The sequence below is a fragment of the Pseudorasbora parva genome, chromosome 3 (genome assembly GCF_024679245.1).
Source record: "Pseudorasbora parva isolate DD20220531a chromosome 3, ASM2467924v1, whole genome shotgun sequence".
Classification (NCBI taxonomy): Eukaryota; Metazoa; Chordata; class Actinopteri; order Cypriniformes; family Gobionidae; genus Pseudorasbora; species Pseudorasbora parva.
This window is the reverse complement of record NC_090174.1, coordinates 45,530,377-45,547,407: the sequence shown is the minus strand read 5'-3', so window position 1 is coordinate 45,547,407 and position 17,031 is coordinate 45,530,377. Positions and strand designations below refer to the sequence as shown.

Genomic DNA, 17,031 nt, shown 5'->3' with positions numbered 1-17,031 from the left:
CCCAACTTTGTTTGTCGGATAATATAGTCATGTCTGAAGCAGCGCAGACAAATAAGAAAGAAAATGTTTTGTTGGAGGAAATCAATAAGAGGAAACGAAAAAGTGATGGGATTAAAGGCAGGACGAGGATCAACATTGGACCAGCGTTTGCTCGTTGGCGTGAGCTGAAGGAGGCGTGCCCGACCGATGCTGTCCTGCTTGTTACGGTGAGCTACCACTCAAACATTGAATTGAAGTATCATATAGATTCTGTAAAACGGTAACCAATAGACTACTATAATGACGCTGGCTTGTAAACGTGAGCATCGTGATTATTTGGCTTTTGAAAAGAATAAAACCCATGAAATTATATTCATATGACATGCTGAAACATATGCCACTGACTGTACCTGGGATGAAGACATTTCACACGCGCCGCCAGAAGAACACCTGCATGTGAACTCCTCCTGCAGTGTCCAGGGGAACTGTTACCCCTCATTTACACAGAACACGTGTGCGGCGCATTACGGCTACTACACGGCTACCGGAGCTGATCGCGCCCATTCTAGTCAATGCTTGTGTTTATACCATTTTTGAAGGACGCGGGTACAAGTCGCACCGGAAATACAAAATAAAAGTCAAAAATCCCTGTCAATTTCAAAATAAACACCCTGTGCAGACTCCCAAACGTAGGCTATTGCATGTATATTGGCAATATATCCTTGGTAGGAGACAAGAAATGGACAGGCAAATCACGTGGTCTGACGCATCCAGTCGCTCCGCTTCTGATATGCTACCGGTGTGAGTTAGCACCGCATGGAGGACGGAATAAAACCTTGTCGCAGCCGTAATGCGTCGCACACGTGTTCAGTGTAAATGAGGGGTTAGTGCTGCACCAACCCGCTTTTATGAAATTATTTGGCCCGTCCCGCACCACTGTATATATTTTTACAACCCGCCCCACACCCGTGACCATAAAATAGAAATACGGGGTCCGCGGGTTATGAGATGACCCGCGCATCACTAGTTCAGGGCTATCAGGGTTGTCATGTCAACAAATGCATGCGCGATGGCATACCCTGATGTAGGATGACAGAGCTTACGACAGTAGTTGAGGACATTATTTTTTCCCAACTGTAGGGGGACCCCGAGAGCAAAAGTTACCCAGTGCTGCTTTAAGTGCGATGATATCGTCACATTTTAGCTACACTGAAGAAGGTTGCTTTAAAACAAATCTTCTTTGGCAAAATTACATGTCTTAAATAACCTAAACCATAGTTAAATTTGTATTTAATTCAGATAAAGTACATCGCACATACAGATCTAAATTTTGAGCTAATCATATTCATCATTGTAATTGCTTGTTTTATTAAGTTAATAGCTATAAATATGATTAAAGTGTGAGATTTAAATGACCAAATCAATGAAAGCACACAGATCTGAAAGCATGAGCGCTACATATCTTACAGCTTGTTCTGATGTTGTTGCGCCTAGCGTTGAGAACATTTTAATGGTGTATTTCGAAGATATTATCAAGCAAAGTCTCATAAAAAATTTCACACACATCATAATGACGGTGATCCATGTGCAAAGCTGCAAACTCCATTGTGTTTATGGTCCTGTCCCAAATGGCCCACTTCATGTGCATTGTTGGGCTTGTGGACTTACAATGGCCATTGCATGCCTGTGCCCGTTAAGTCCACAAGACCGTAGGGTGTCCCATTCGTCATTTAAGCTTAAAGAAGCGTGCTCGTGAGCGCCCCCCTTTGCCGCTGCCATGCGCCCTCGATGCGCACTTCAGCTGAGCCCGTAAGTTTGCGAGCTACGCAGAGGACTTCTACCCGGCAGTCAAAGTGGCATTACGTCATGAAAGTGCGGACTCAGGGAAGGCCGTGAGGTGTTTAGGGTGCCATTTGGGACAGGGCCTTAGTGTTTGGTGTTGCATATCTCCTCAGCTGACGAAACTGCCGCAAATGAAACCTAAATGTTCAGTGTCTCATCCTGAAGCTCAACAGATGTCTTCATTTAAAAATAGCGAAACTAAATATTACCACTTTCTCTCGCATTGCGGTCTTTGATCTCAACGTGAGCTGAAAATGAAAGTTAAAGAACGACATTCGTATTACCGTGAAATGAGTTCCGCATCTTTATTAAAATAAACACATTGATGAGCCTCACCACCCGCAATGTTTGGGATGTTTACCCACCTGAACCGCGGATATAGCCTAACCGCAATCTGCACACTCCGAGTCCTTCCACAAAAAATTTCTTTCTGCAACATCCGTGTGTAGCTAAATGGACTAAAAGAAGCGTCGAGGCAGATTTTGCCTCAAGGTTTTTTGAATTCGAGTAACTCAAGGAATCGTTTCAGCCCTAGTCCTCACCCCATCGGTGCTCAAGCCCTAATAATAATAATAATAACAATAATAATAATAATAATAATAATAATAATAATAATAATAATGAACTGAGCAATTCCAATATGGTCCTCACACCACCGGTGCTCGGGCCCAAATAATAATAATAATAATAATAATAATAATAATAATAATGAACTGAGCAATTCCAATAGGGTCCTCACATCATCTGTGCTTGGGCCCTAATAATCTGTTAATGCTGTTACAGTGCAACAATAATAATAGACTGTTTTTATCTCTCATTGAATCCATTTAATCATTAGACTGCTTTATTGCAACATTACCTCCAGTCCAGTCCATGCAAATGTTGTGTAGCTGATGGAAAAATATTTGGCAGGTTTTGTTCTTGCATGTTTCAGTTAACAGCTGCTATGGATTTGGTCGAACTGCAGCATAGTTTTTAATAACTTGAGAGAAGCGAATCAATTGGACCTCATTTGTTTTAGGTTTAAAGTCCTGCCACAGATATTCAGGTGAGAGCACCTTGCTGGGTTTGTTATAAAGAAAGTACTTGTTCAAATGGGACTCCTCCTGCCATGCTGCCTCAATGGATTTAGATTTATCAATGTCCAGCTGCTCCCGGCAGGTTTTAGCAAAGTCATATACATCTTCCACTAGGCCACCGATCACAGCCCCACCATAATAATAATCACCCTCAGAATGAGGAATGAATGCTTGAGACTCTGGCCGGCGTTCATATGGGAATTGTTCACGAGGTGTTTTATAATAACCAGGATGTATCACACCTACCAGACGACCCAAAGACTCCACCCCCCAGTGACCATAGAACTTTGAATCCACATCTAGGCTGAAAACATAGTCGGCTTCATTGACCAATCGACTCTCAATCAGTTTCTCCAGTCTTGCCATCCTGCTCAAACTGATATCCTGCCATCTGTTAGAACTAGGGACTTTCAACACTGTCAGATTATGTTTTTCACCCATTTTCACTGCAGGAACCTGTTCTGGTTGATCAGTGAACACATAATAATGTACACGAAATCCAACAAAGTAATTCTGCTCCGCAGACTCCAGGAAATCTTTAAGAAACTGTGTATACCTGAAAAACAGAGAGGGACAGAATTTGTAAAGTAATAAACTTGCAATATATTTTAATTTTTTTCTCCTTTTGGCAATTTATTCACAAAGACCATAAGATGACCTCCAATATACATTCAAAACACTAGATGAGGGGAGTCCAATCCTGCTCCTGGAGGGACGCTTTCCTGCAGAGTTTAGCTCTAACACACCTGCCCTGGTGTAATGTTGAAGTGAACTCAGACACGACGGTAAACAAAAAAGCAGTTATCGTACCGTTACATAAACCCTGAACTCTTTGATAATAGAGGTTGGCATCTGACGTCACTTTCCCGTTGGAACACACCCCCTCAGCCGTAACTGAGTGGCAGAAGAGATGCTGCATGACTGGAGTTAATAAGGGAAAACACAAGAAACCAAACAATTATCAGTTTAAACTAAAGGTTAGAATCGATAGTGTTCCTTACAACTTACCAAGATCCACGGATATTGACATGAAGCCAGGAATCGTGCTTTCCTGACATTTATATGAGCCTGATTTCAATACATAAATAATTTATCATTGTCAGTCATCACAATTTCGAGAATGAATCCCACATTTATATGCGGATGTGCCTTTGTATTGTAGGTTGTATGTGGCTGCTTGTCAAGAATGGAAAACATCTTTTATTCAAAATCTGAATAAATTATAGGCCTAATCATTGGTTTTTTTTTTTTTTTACATCGCATAGGCAGCACGCAAAGAGCTCTCCCTTCATAATCATTAAAAGTAATTTTCAGTTTTCCTTCACTCATTCTTTCACATGCAATCTCACAAAGTTCTGTTATATATTAATCACTAAATACACAATGAAGCTCTTATTTATTTCATAAGTTCACACTTATAAAATAAATTAAATTTATGAAATTTATTTAATAAGTTCACACATATACATACGGAGGTAAAGCTTTATATATATTGGCATATTTGGCGTGCTATCCGGGGGGAGGGCTCCGAGCTTGGAATTTGGACTGAACCCAGAGTACCCCCCATAAAAAATAAAATTAAAAAAAGGTCAACTGAAACAATAATTCTTCTCTGTCTCACTATAGTTGTGGTATGGAGTTTATATCAGTTTTTGATACTGTAAATACTAAGAATCGTTAGTTTGACAATAAAGATTTAATTTAATTTATTGAATTAAAAACAGCATGTGCTCGCAAAGATAATATGTCTGCATAAGTTATTTTTTGTTTAGCCATTTTGCTTTGCTTTTGTAAGGTGAGATGCATCACAAATGTATTTCAAATGTGTAACATTGTTTAAAATCATGCTGTTAAAATAAAACCTTTAAATACAGGTCCATGATGTCTGAGATAAAACAGTAAAATAAACAGTAAAATAGATAAATGTATATTAATAAACATAATAACGAAAAAATATGGACAAAAGACAAAAAAATCCATGTAAGAGAACAAGACCCGTCACGTGAACAATCGAAACACAAAGGCTTAAATAGACAAGGAATAATCAGGTTAACAAAACACAGACGAGAATCAAAGAGCAATGGGTGAACAACATAACCTGTGCAAACTAAAATGAGCTATGAACTACACATAACAAAACCAGAGCACTAACTAGTTCATTTAATTTTGTTTAAATTTCAATTCAAAGAAGATCAAATATAGGAGAGATATGAACTCACTTTCCAACAGCGAAGACTGTAGTTGCTATGGTGAGGTTTTGTTGTCTGTAGATTGAATCAATCAATATGGGATCAAAAGTTCCTTCCCATATAATTGGGGCCAACCATGGTGTTAATGGAACAAATTTGCCATCTGGGCTGTTTTAAATGAGGAAATTCACATTCAATCCAAATGCATAATAGTGTAAAAAAAGACATGTAGTTTAGAAAAATACATGTATAAAAAAGAATGGTTCATGTTCTTACCCAACTACACCAGGCTGATTGTATGAAAGCCTGTACCAAAAATAATAACAATAATAAATCAAATCAGTTGTTAAAGGTGTCATGAAATGGCTTTTTACATTTTTTTATACTGTTGTCTGAGGTCAACTAATGACGTGGTTTACATTCAAAACATTATAATGGATAAGTACGAGGCTATTTCTACACTGGTTTTGAGGCTCTTTCCAGAATGCTTGGTTTTGATGGGTGTGCCTCATGGAAAACTTAGAAATAAATGCCCACGGCTAGGATTGGAAAATATTTGCATATTTAATGAGCTTCAACTGCCTTGTCAGTTCACACGAGGGAGGGATTGTTTTGAAAGCGGCAACCAGAATAATTATCTGTCAGGGCTCTCAAAACATATTTATCAAAGAAACACAAAGATTTAACCCTTATCCACCCGCAATTGATTTAATTTTTTATTACTTGGCCCGCCCCGTGGATTTAAGGCAAGTGCCCTACCCCCAACTCCCAAGGCCCTACCCCCTACCCCCAAAAGGGTCTCGCCCCTATTTTGATAGCTCCGCCCCACACATACGTAACTCAGGCAACGACTATGGCAGAATCTGTGTGTTAGTAATCCAGGTCAAATATTCAATGAAAAAGTCACCCCTTCCATCACAAAAACACAAACAGTTCTCATTAACAACTTAGTCCATGCAGTCCATGCAGCTAATGACATATTACAATGGATAATGACATATGACCGGATAAGGGTTATATAGAGCATGAAAAGAGGAAACAAACATATATTAGGAGTATAAAGTCCCTGACAAAAGTCTTGTCGCTTGTGTACAAATTGACCTAAAGTGCCGCTGAAATATATTTCTAATCAAGATTTTTTTTACAAGAAATGGCTCATTTTAATCCCACCAGCTCGAGAGGACCGTTTGTTGGCTCGAAAATCCAAGGCCAGCCCATTTTCCACTGCAGCAGAGCTCCACGAGACCTGGTCACCGGAAGTCCCTGTGTCAACCAGAACAGTTTGTCGGAGTCGGTCTCGAAATGGCCTCCATGGTCGAATCAGTGCCCGGAAGCCAGCACTAAACAAAAGACAATTGAAAAACCGTGTGGCATTTGCCAAGGCCCACAGCCTGCTAAAAGGATGGACGCTGGAAAAGTGGCAGAAGGTGGATTTTTCAGATGAATCTTCTGTTGAATTACACCACAGTCGCCGCAAATATTGCAGGAGACCTACTGGAGCCAAAAACAGTGAAGTTTGGTGGCGGAAAAATCATGGTCTGGGGTTACATCCAGTATGGGGGTGTGCGAGAGATCTGCAGGATGGAAGGCAACATCAATAGTCTAAAATACCAAGAAATCTTAGCTACCTCTTATATTCCCAACCATAAAAGAGGCCAAATTCTGCAGCAGGACGGTGCTCCATCGCATACTTCCATCTCCACATCAAAGTTCCTCAAGGCGAAGAAGATCAAGATGTTCCAGGATTGGCCAGCCCAGTCACCAGACATGAACATCATTGAGCATATGTGGGGTAGGATGAAAGAGGACGCATGGAAGACGAAACCAAAGAATATTGATGAACTCTGGGAGGCATGCAAGACTGCTTTCTTAGCTATTCCTGATGACTTCATCAATAAATTGTATGAATCCTTGCCAAACCGCATGGATGCAGTCCTTCAAGCTCATGGAAGTCATACAAGATATTAAATTTGGATCTCACAGCACCACAACTTAATTTGCTGACATATTTTTGTATTTGCAGTAAATTTGTTCAATTTCTGTATAGGCGACAAAACTTTTGTCTTGCCAAAATTTGACCTTTCTGTCTTGATTAAATGATAAATATTTTTCTGTGAACATTATTTATTTCAGTGCATTAAACATCATTTGGGAGGGTTTTAGCTTTTCATATGAGCTATTTCTAACACCAATTAATTAATTAAAAATCAGGTTAATATCAGGTATTTCTAGAAAATAGATAAGCGACAAGACTTTTGTCAGGGACTGTAGTAACTTAGTTGTCGGACACATTGTGAGCTCGGCCCGAGTCCATTTTGTAAAACGGTTTTGAAATAACACTTACCCCACCTTTAAGTGCGAACCACACGCATAACCGGGCGTGTGCGTGCTCTTCAAATATTAAGCCGAGAGTGAACATGAATTTCTTGATTTGGATTGTTAAGGTTATTTCACTATTTAAGATTCACCGGCCTGCTGACCTGCTCACGTTTTGGTCTGGAAAACACATAGCCCTGGGACGTTGTTGGGCTTTGCAAGCCCTCTGGCCGCCCATGAAAAACACGTTTTACTCACACAACACAAGTGTGTTGCACCATTCCATCCTGTCGGATCCAATATAGAAGGAGCAAAATTGTGTTTTAATCTCAATATGTCTGCAAATCCAGTGTCGACCTGTGTCTTGTTTACAAACGATTATCTTGCTATCTTCGGCATGTTTATTGCTCTGTAACGGGATCAGTTTAGATCCATGAGTCGGTGGGCGGGGCTACAGAAGCAGTTACCCAGAGGTGACGTTTTCACCCTTCTAATTTGTAATTTATTTGAGAGCCTCGTTTTCTGGGCCTTGTGTCTATAAAAGTTTTCCTTTTACTAACAAGGAAGTTTTCAGCTCTGAAACTTACAGGATATTCTTATATTACCATGACCTTTTATATATCAATGGCTCAAGGGAAAGTTGATTTCTTTAACATTTGGGATGTGTTGTAATTATCTCCTACACTCATAGATTGTTATTCCCCATTCCTTTAGACTCTTTTTTGACTTCCACTGTCTTTTCAAAAGTATGTTGTAGATGATGTGTCTAACTGTGGGCTGAACATGGATCTTAACATCTCAAGCTCTTAAATTACTTTATTATTGTTAGACCTCTGCATCGCATTACACCAAAACCATTTCCCCAGGTGACCTGTCAACTTCTGCATTCAACTGAAAAATCTAATGATAACTTTTAAAGCTTACGGTCCTTCAGTACCTCAGTGTTACTCATTCTTATTTATTATTCTTCATTATTCATTGCTTATTTAAATAATCAGTTTTCCCTGTTTAAATGTAAACCAGTACACTGACAATGCAAGTAAACCGCGTTTACATAACTTTATTAATAAACCAGGTTATTTCCATGTAGTGACGTCAAAAATAATAAATGTCTATAATCTGTCTCTTTCAAATGTTTCGTCAGTTGTGTCGTCAAAATATGTTCTGTTGATTAAAATGCTAAATTTGGTATTACTTTGGAGTATTTGAGTATTTTTTTACTTGCACACTGTCAGTGACTATATACATAATCTAGGCCACATATTTACTGGTAATATAAGAAATTTGCCATTATCAGGACCCATAAACATTATTATTTTAGACAAACACAATCAAGAGAAATACAATGTCCTGGCTTTTTCAAGCTTTATGAATGGGTAGTTCTGTTTTGAAGTCCGTAAAAGTGCATCTATTCATTATAAAAGTAATCCCCACAGCTCCGGGAGGTTTATAAAGGCCTCTGTGAAGTGATGCATTTGTGTGAGTCGACTTATGGCAAAAGAATAGTGACGTGTTGTTATTTTAAACTAATCTTTATGACTTGGGAACAACTAGTTGCACCAGAGAATGATTTGTTTTGTATTGACTGTGCATGTGCAACATGCCATCGGTTCTGTACAGGAACATTTCTGTTTCTGCATTCAGCCTATGGGGCTGTGAGCTGGTGAACGAATGACTCGAAACCAAAGACTCGAAAGGTGAACTGATCAATTCCGTTTCCGGGACTGCATATGAGGCTGTCACGGCCCAGATTAGACATGATGACAGAACTAACGACTCAAATCCAAAGACACAAGAGGTGTACTAATCTTTCCAGGAAACAGACATGATAAATGTGAAGTGACAAAAAAAAGAAAGTTAGATTCGGTGGTGAGGTTAACTAACATACTGCATAATTAATTAATCCTTTCTTTCTCAAAGTTTGGCCTTGGCTGCATTAGCTTATAATTAGTATTTTTTTTTTATTCCAAATGTGATAAACATTTGCGTAAGTACAAGATGTGTAGAGGAATTTAACATGATTTGTTCATTTTGCTGAATGAGGTTAAAAGATCAGAGTCCATAAAGTTCCCACTACAAAAAAAAAAAAGAATAACCCCTGACATGGTATTTAAAGGAGTATTGCAAGCTTTGACGCCTCTTGTGGTTCAAACAAATAGGCTTGGACAACAAACTCAAACCCTTCTTCTCTTATATCGAAATCCTCTGGCATTTCTCTTTAAAAAATTTTGTTTTAGACTTTTAATTCATGACCAGTTTTGTTTTGCTCTATCCTCTATGCTTCTGCGTTCATCAATACGCATGCGTCAAGTCAGGGTTTATAAAGTTTTAATATGGATATTTTTCCTCACATAAATGCATGTTCTTTATTAACCCCCTGGAGCAGTGTGGAGCACTTTTATGATGGATAGATGCATTTTAATTGACTTCAAAACAGAAATATCCATTCTTGCCATTAAAAAACTTGGAAGAGCAAGGGCATTTTTTAATATAACGGCCTGTTCACACTGCAAGCGTGAGCAGTGTGTGAACTGCACATCAGCATAACTACACAGTGACTGAGTATTCACGCTGGAAGCGTTTGTACAGCGTCAGCAGTGGCTCCTACGCTACATATGCTAGATGCACTGCAAAAAATGCTCTTCTTACTTAATAATGGTGTCTTTTTTCTAGTCTAAATATCTAACAATTCTTAAATCAAAATGCATTTACTATATAAGTAAAATGACAAAATATTTTTTCTTGTTTTTTTGAAAATGAAGTGAGTTTTTGCTTAAAACAGGCGAAATTATCTGCCAATGGGGTGAGAAAAATATCTTATTTCTGATTGAAATGTTGTTTCCGTCCGAAACAGAAATACGATTATTTCTCACCCCATTAGAAGATAAATGTGCTTGTTTTAAGCAAAAACTCACTTTTTTTTTTCTCTCCAGAAAACAAGAAAAATATCTTGTCATTTTACTTATCTACGCATCTTGATTTAAGAATATTTAGATATTTGGACTGGAAACAAGAAAAAAAAAAAAAAAAAACAGTATTACATACAAAACTAAAATAAAGTTTATCATAATTTCTGGCTAGTTTACTTTACTTTTTATAATCATAACCATACTTTCACCCAAACTGAATAATTAAAATAAGTTTAAATTCAAAATCTAAATAAAGTCAAAATCTTACCAGTTATTGTTAAAACACACTACATGTGCTTCTTGTGTGCATTTTGAGCACTTTGTGTGATATATTTATTTTGTTCTTCAAAAGTTTGCTATCACTTTAATTGAGCATCAGCAGCGCAAAAAAATTTGGTCACCGCCGAAATCCCCACCTCACTGCTGCTCCTGCTTGACGCTCACGCTCTGCTCCCGCTCCCGCTCCCGGTGTGAATGCACTCATTGATTAATATGGGCATTGAAAAAAATATGCGCAGCTCACCCTTGCGGTATGAAACAGCCGTAAATCTAATTGTATTTGTCTTGAAAGAAGAATACACCTCATATATGTCATTTACACCTAGGATAACATGAGAATGAGTAAACCATGGACTAATTTTATTTTTTTGAATGAAATATCCCTTTAAGAGGATTGCATTTCCTGGGCTCTGAGAAATAAAATCCTGTTTCCAAAAACTTAACACACTAGTCACAATAAATTAGAGCAAACATATTGAAGAAAGTGTTGTACTCACCCTTGTGGTATCAGGAGCGGAGAGTTTTCCTGGTATTCTTTTGTTATTCTAAGAAATAGGAGACACAAACAGTGTGACTACTTGTCTTCTGTTGGGTTTCCAACAGTGTGCAGGCTTTCTTGCACAGTATACGTCACTGGCAATTGTAACAAAAGTTAGCCACCAATTGTGCAAGTTTTCCCACTTAAAGCTACACTGTGTGATATTTTCCCCCATCTAGCGGTGTAAAGGTATATGACAATCCAGTGTATATTAGTTTCTGTTCCTCTCAATTCCGATTTCGTTTGAACTCCTACGGTGGCCGATTTAGTCCAAGATTAACATGGCTTCCAGTTCGACCTCGTTCATGACTGCCATCGAGTGTTAAAACGCAAAAAGCGAAGCTTGAATTTATTGGTATATCCCTCTTTGGCTAATGTACTTTCAAGATGGAGGGGCAACATGGCGACCAGCATTCGAACCCCTCACCCGTATGTATTTTCAATGGCATATTATAAACTTACGAGAATACTTTATTACTTGAAAGAAATATACATTAATGAGCACATATATTTTTGAAAGAACTACGTGTTTTTAAGCTAAGAATAAACTAAAAAAAGTTACACAGTGTAGCTTTAAAAAGATGAAAGAGGCCTCTAATTTTCATCATAGTTACACTTCAACTATGAGAGATGGAATGAGAAAAAAAATCCAGAAAATCACTGTCTTATTTTTAAAGAATTTATTTGCAAATTATGCTGGAAAAATAAGTAAAGAAGATCAAAAAAGCAAGACCTCACAGACCTGTAACTTCTTTAAGAGGCTCCTTTGTCCTCCACTCGTTACCTATATTAATGGCACCTGTTTGAACTCGTTATCACTGTGGGAGCAATTATTAGAAAATGGAAGACATACCAGACCACTGATAAGCTCCCTCGATCTGGGGCTCTACTCAAGATCTCAACCTGTGGGGTCAAAATGATCACAACAACAGGGAGCAAAAATCCCAGAACCACGCGGGGGGACCTGGTGAATGACATGCAGAGAGCTGGGACCAAAGTAACAAAGGCTACACTACGCCTCCAGGGACTCAAATCCTGTAGTGCCAGATGTGTCCCCCTGCTTAAGCCAGTTCATGCCTGGGGCCCATCTAAAGTTTGCTAGAGAGCATTTGGATGATCCAGAAGATGATTGGGATAATGTCATTGTCAGATGAAACCAAAATATAACTTTTTGGGTTGTTATAACTTTTATAACTTGTTGTGTTTGGAGGAGAAATAATGCTGAGTTGCACCATACCTATTGTGACGCATGGGGGTGGAAACATCATGCTTTGGGGCTGTTTTTCTGCAAAGGGACCAGGATGACTGATCCATGTAAAGGAAAGAATGAATGGGGCCATATATTGTGAGATTTTGAGTAAAAAAAACGCCTTCCATCAGCAAGGGCATTGAAGAGGAAATGGGGCTGGGTCTTTCAGCATGACAATAATCCCAAACACACCACCCAGGCAATGAAGGAGTGGCTTCGAAAGAACATTTCAAGGTCCTGGAGTGGCCAGTCTCCAGATCTCAACCCCATATAAAAACTTTGGAGGGAGTTGAAAATCCATGTTCCCCAGCCACAGCCCCAAAACATCACTGCTCTAGAGGAGATCTGCATGGAGGAATGGGTCAAACTACCAGCAACAGTGTGAAAAAAACCTTGTGGCAACTTACAGAAAACGTTTGACCCCTGTCATTGCCAACAAAGTGTATATAACAAAGTATTGAGATTAACTTTTGTTATTGACCAAATACTTATTTTCCACCATAATTTGCTAATAAATGTGATTATCTTTTCTCATTCTGTCTCTCATAGTTGGTGTACCTATGATAAATTACAGGCCTCTCTCATCTTTTTAAGTGGGAGAACTTGAACAATTGGTGGCTGACTAAATACTTTTTTACCCCACTGCATGTGTGACAGAGCTGCTAACTAATTACAACTAACATGTAACTCACATCATTAAACCGCTATTGTCCAAATCACATAATCAAACAACATTTCAGTCAAGACCAAGTTGAAAACCCCATAGACAAACTTTTAGTCAACTTTTTATTGACATATTTTACAAAACTTACATTTGGTGGTATGCCACACTTATTCCAAGCTCCATGACAAACTAAGACAGCTTCTGGGGACAACCTCCATTTTTTTTTAACTGGGAGAGCAGCGTAAATCCCCCCCATTGAGAACGGAGCATGCATCAATGACAAAAGAATTACATTAATTAAGTTAAAAAAAGTTTAAGGAGGAGCTGGGGAGGAGGTGGGTTGCAAAGCAGTGTGCAGTGAAAGCTAGTGATGTCCGGTTCGCGAACGAATCGTTCTTTTTAACCGGATCTTTATAGTGAACCGGTCGAACCAGTTCACCAAATCGAACTGAATCGCTCTAAACGGGTCGCGTCTCAAATCAGGGCTGATCCCACAAATACTGTAGATATTAACTTTCTGCCATCAGTGACAGTCTCTCAAACTAGAAATAAAACTAATATCTTGAAGTAGATGCTGTAACTCCAATCTTTAGCTGAACTGAGACATGTTTTGCTGAGAGATCTGATGAACTCACGAGCAGCTGATACTGAGCAATGTGAGCATGCGCGTGTAACCGAACGTAGCGGTTGTCGGATCCTCGGATCAGCAGTACAGAATCAAAAAACGTTTCTATCGGACACGTTCGATACTGAGAACCGATGAGCCGATGAGCTGCGCATGCGTGTTATTTGTTCAGAGGAACGAAATGCAGGTTAAGTGTATTTAAAACTAATCACGTTTGGAAACATCATAAAGCTGTCACTGTATTATTTTAAAGTTTTGGAAACAATGGATTGTAAAACGGTCAAATTAAACATTTATTTGTTTTATCAATAATGCATGATATTTTCAGGAACAGCTTTTATCTTATTTAATTTCTAAGTCGATACAGATTTTAAAATAGGCCTACATGTAATCAAAACAGTAGGTTTGATATAGACTATTCAGCTTGCAGCAGTTCGCAGCTCAGCACCTTGTGCTCAACACACACACACACACTGATTCAGCGGTTCTCGAGTCAGATCGACCGGTTGCAACGGATCACCGGTACAGAATCGAGAACCGTTTCTATCGGACACGTTCGATCTTTCGGACATGTTCGATTCTGAGAACCGGTGAGCTGAGATACTGAGCATGCGTGATAGCGTCGTAACCGAACTGTTTCTCTCGGACTGGGACAGCGCAATGCTGATAATACATGAGCATGGGTGAACTGAGGATTTGTGTGAGTATTATGTCAATGTATGTTTATTTAATCAGTGTAAAACTTCAGTGTTTGCATGACAGTGACAGTGAGAGTCTCTCAAACTAGAAATAAAACTATTATCTTGAAGTAGATGTTGTAACAATCGATTCAGTTCGATTTGGTGAACTGTATTTAGTGCTGTTGCAAAACATAAATGAAAAAATGTTTCCAAGATGATGATGATGTCAATAATAATTATTACTATACTAAGTTTTGATTACAAATACTTTAAATGGATGTGTTTGAATGTATTTTCATCCGCCGGGATGATAGAAATGACGTCATTACGTAACGACGTAAAAGAACCGGTGATCCGGTTTTTTTAACCGGATCATGGAAACGAACTGTCCGAAAGAACCGGTTCGCGGAAAAGAACCGAACTTCCCATCACTAGTGGAAGCAGCCAAGCAGGCAGACTGAACTTAAAGGGTTACTTCAGCGATTAGCATATGGCTTTCTATCAGTAGAAACCCTGGAGTATAGTCCAATGATCATGCTCCCCCTTCTCATATCCCCTTGAGACGAGAGATTTATGCATTTGATTTCTGGAAAAATTACTCTGGTGACGCAAATATCGTCGATCTATGTCATCAGTAAATGTTTGGCCAGACGCTAAAGACTACAGCCAGCAGAGGGATCTATTTCCACATGTTTTCAACTCACACATGGGGGAAGGGGTTGTACTCACAGCTCAACTGGCTCAGGCATTTATGGAAACGGTGCGGCTGGCGGAGCAAAGTGAGTATTTTGTTATCATCAAGTTAATTCCTATGAAAGGTAATCTTCCAAAGGCATGAACTGAAAATGCGCCAGACTGAAAACACACCGAGAACTACTGCTGTAAGCGTGGATGCGTTTTCCTCAGCTCTCAACCCGAGAGCTCATTTATCTCATCATGATGAGTGTAATCTGACTCCTTCTGCGTGTGTGTTGACACTTCCTTAGCGGCCAAATCACAATATATTGAACAGACACGTTCAGTTTTTAATTGTAGTGTCTGTTCTCTAACTGAATTGACTTTATGAAGATGAACTTGGTGGTGGGAAAGTAAAAATGATTCAGTAGCGATGGCTTTGGGAGTGGCCTCACAGGGCAGCGAAGCATTCTGGGAATTGTAGTCCTTCATCCCCAAGAGACAAAAATACATTTTCTGTCTTTTCTTAGTCTAGAAATCACTAAATTCAAAAATAATTTCACTTTTCTACTGCATTAATGACCCAGTTTAAATACAGATTCATCTTCCCAGCGCTGAAGTACCCCTTTAGGCTGTGCTTAATTAATGTGCCCTATTCGAGAGTTGCCAAATGAGTGCCTAGCAATCAGATGAGCTAATATGGGCGAGGCTTGAATTTTGTCAGCTGATAGGGGAGCTTGACTACATGATCTGCCTGTACTAACGCAGAATGTGCATGCACATAATGTTCAGAGAGTATTCATGTTTCGCTATTTAAAAAAAAAAAAAATACAGTTTTTTTTTTTATAACAGTCAGAGCATGACATTGAAGGAAAGTAAGTATTCTACAATCTTGAACCAGAAAAGAATGCAGGTTACCAATGTCCATTGCTATAGATATTTACTATTAAAATACCATCTCATTTTAACATTTTTATTTTATATCATTCTAAAACATTTGTTGTAACATTGGATTGATACTGTTTGTGTAAAAGGTCTTAAAGGGGTGGTTGCATGCGATTTCACTTTTTAACTTTAGTTAGTGTGTAATGTTGCTGCTTGAGCATAAAAAGTACCTGCAAAGTTACAGTGCTGAAAGTTTAATGCAAACGGAGATATTGGGCCTCATTCATGAAACTTTCGTAAATATATGAGCAAATTCTGAGTAATTTGCAAGTAAAATGGACCTTTACGAAAACTATGCTCCAGATTCACAAACGCTTCGTATACCACGGATTCGTTAGTTAAACGTGTGTATGTTAGTGAATTCCAAACATGTGTAAAAAGGATGCGCGTGCACGCTTATTCATAATTTGCATATTTCCCGCCCACGAGTTACAAATGCAAATGACATGACCAGAAACGCTGTGGACTCTTCTGGAATTCTTTCTCAGGTTTGGATCCAGGATTTTGCATAAATGTTCAAGAGACTAATTGACCATATGACTAGCAATACTTATTAAATTATTGTGTGTCCACCAAAGCATGTTTTAGCCAGCTAAACACCTGGTACTCTTCTGAAAACAGCCTGGTGGCGCTTGAAAGCGCTTCGCAAGGGCAGCGTTTTTTCCAGCTGAGATACTTTGGTAGCTATGATACAGAATATCCATGGCAGTAATGTGATATTTTGAAGAATATTACTGAATTTAGAAATGCAGTAAAAAACAAAAAACAGTATTAAAGGGTTACTTCAGCGATTAACACATGGCTTTGTATCAGTAGAATCCCTGGAGTATATTCAAATGATCGTGCTCCCCCCTCTTATATCCCCCTGAGACGAGAGATTTATGCATTTTATTTCTGGAAAAATGTTTGCCCAGAGGCTAAAGACTACAGCCAGCAGAGGGAGCAATTCTTGCATGTTTTCAACTTGTGCATGGGGAATGGGAGATCACACTTACAGCACAGCTCAGCTACAGGCATTAATTTAAACGGATGCTAAGCAATGTAAGTGTTTTAACTTCTCAA

General features: G+C 38.9%; 1 protein-coding gene across 1 annotated transcript in view; it reads right to left on the bottom strand.

Annotated features, from left to right (window-relative positions):
- Positions 1 to 2,549: 2,549 nt before the first annotated feature.
- The window catches only part of LOC137071997 (globoside alpha-1,3-N-acetylgalactosaminyltransferase 1-like), a 29,341-nt gene continuing 14,859 nt past the window's right edge, over positions 2,550 to 17,031 (bottom strand). Inside the window, exons 5-8 of the mRNA XM_067440218.1 lie at positions 11,091 to 11,138; positions 5,366 to 5,395; positions 5,120 to 5,257; positions 2,550 to 3,456 (exon numbers count right to left, since the gene is read on the bottom strand). Coding sequence (XP_067296319.1) covers positions 2,766 to 3,456; positions 5,120 to 5,257; positions 5,366 to 5,395; positions 11,091 to 11,138 — 907 coding nt within the window. The 3' untranslated portion in view covers positions 2,550 to 2,765. The remainder of the gene's footprint in view (positions 3,457 to 5,119; positions 5,258 to 5,365; positions 5,396 to 11,090; positions 11,139 to 17,031) is intronic.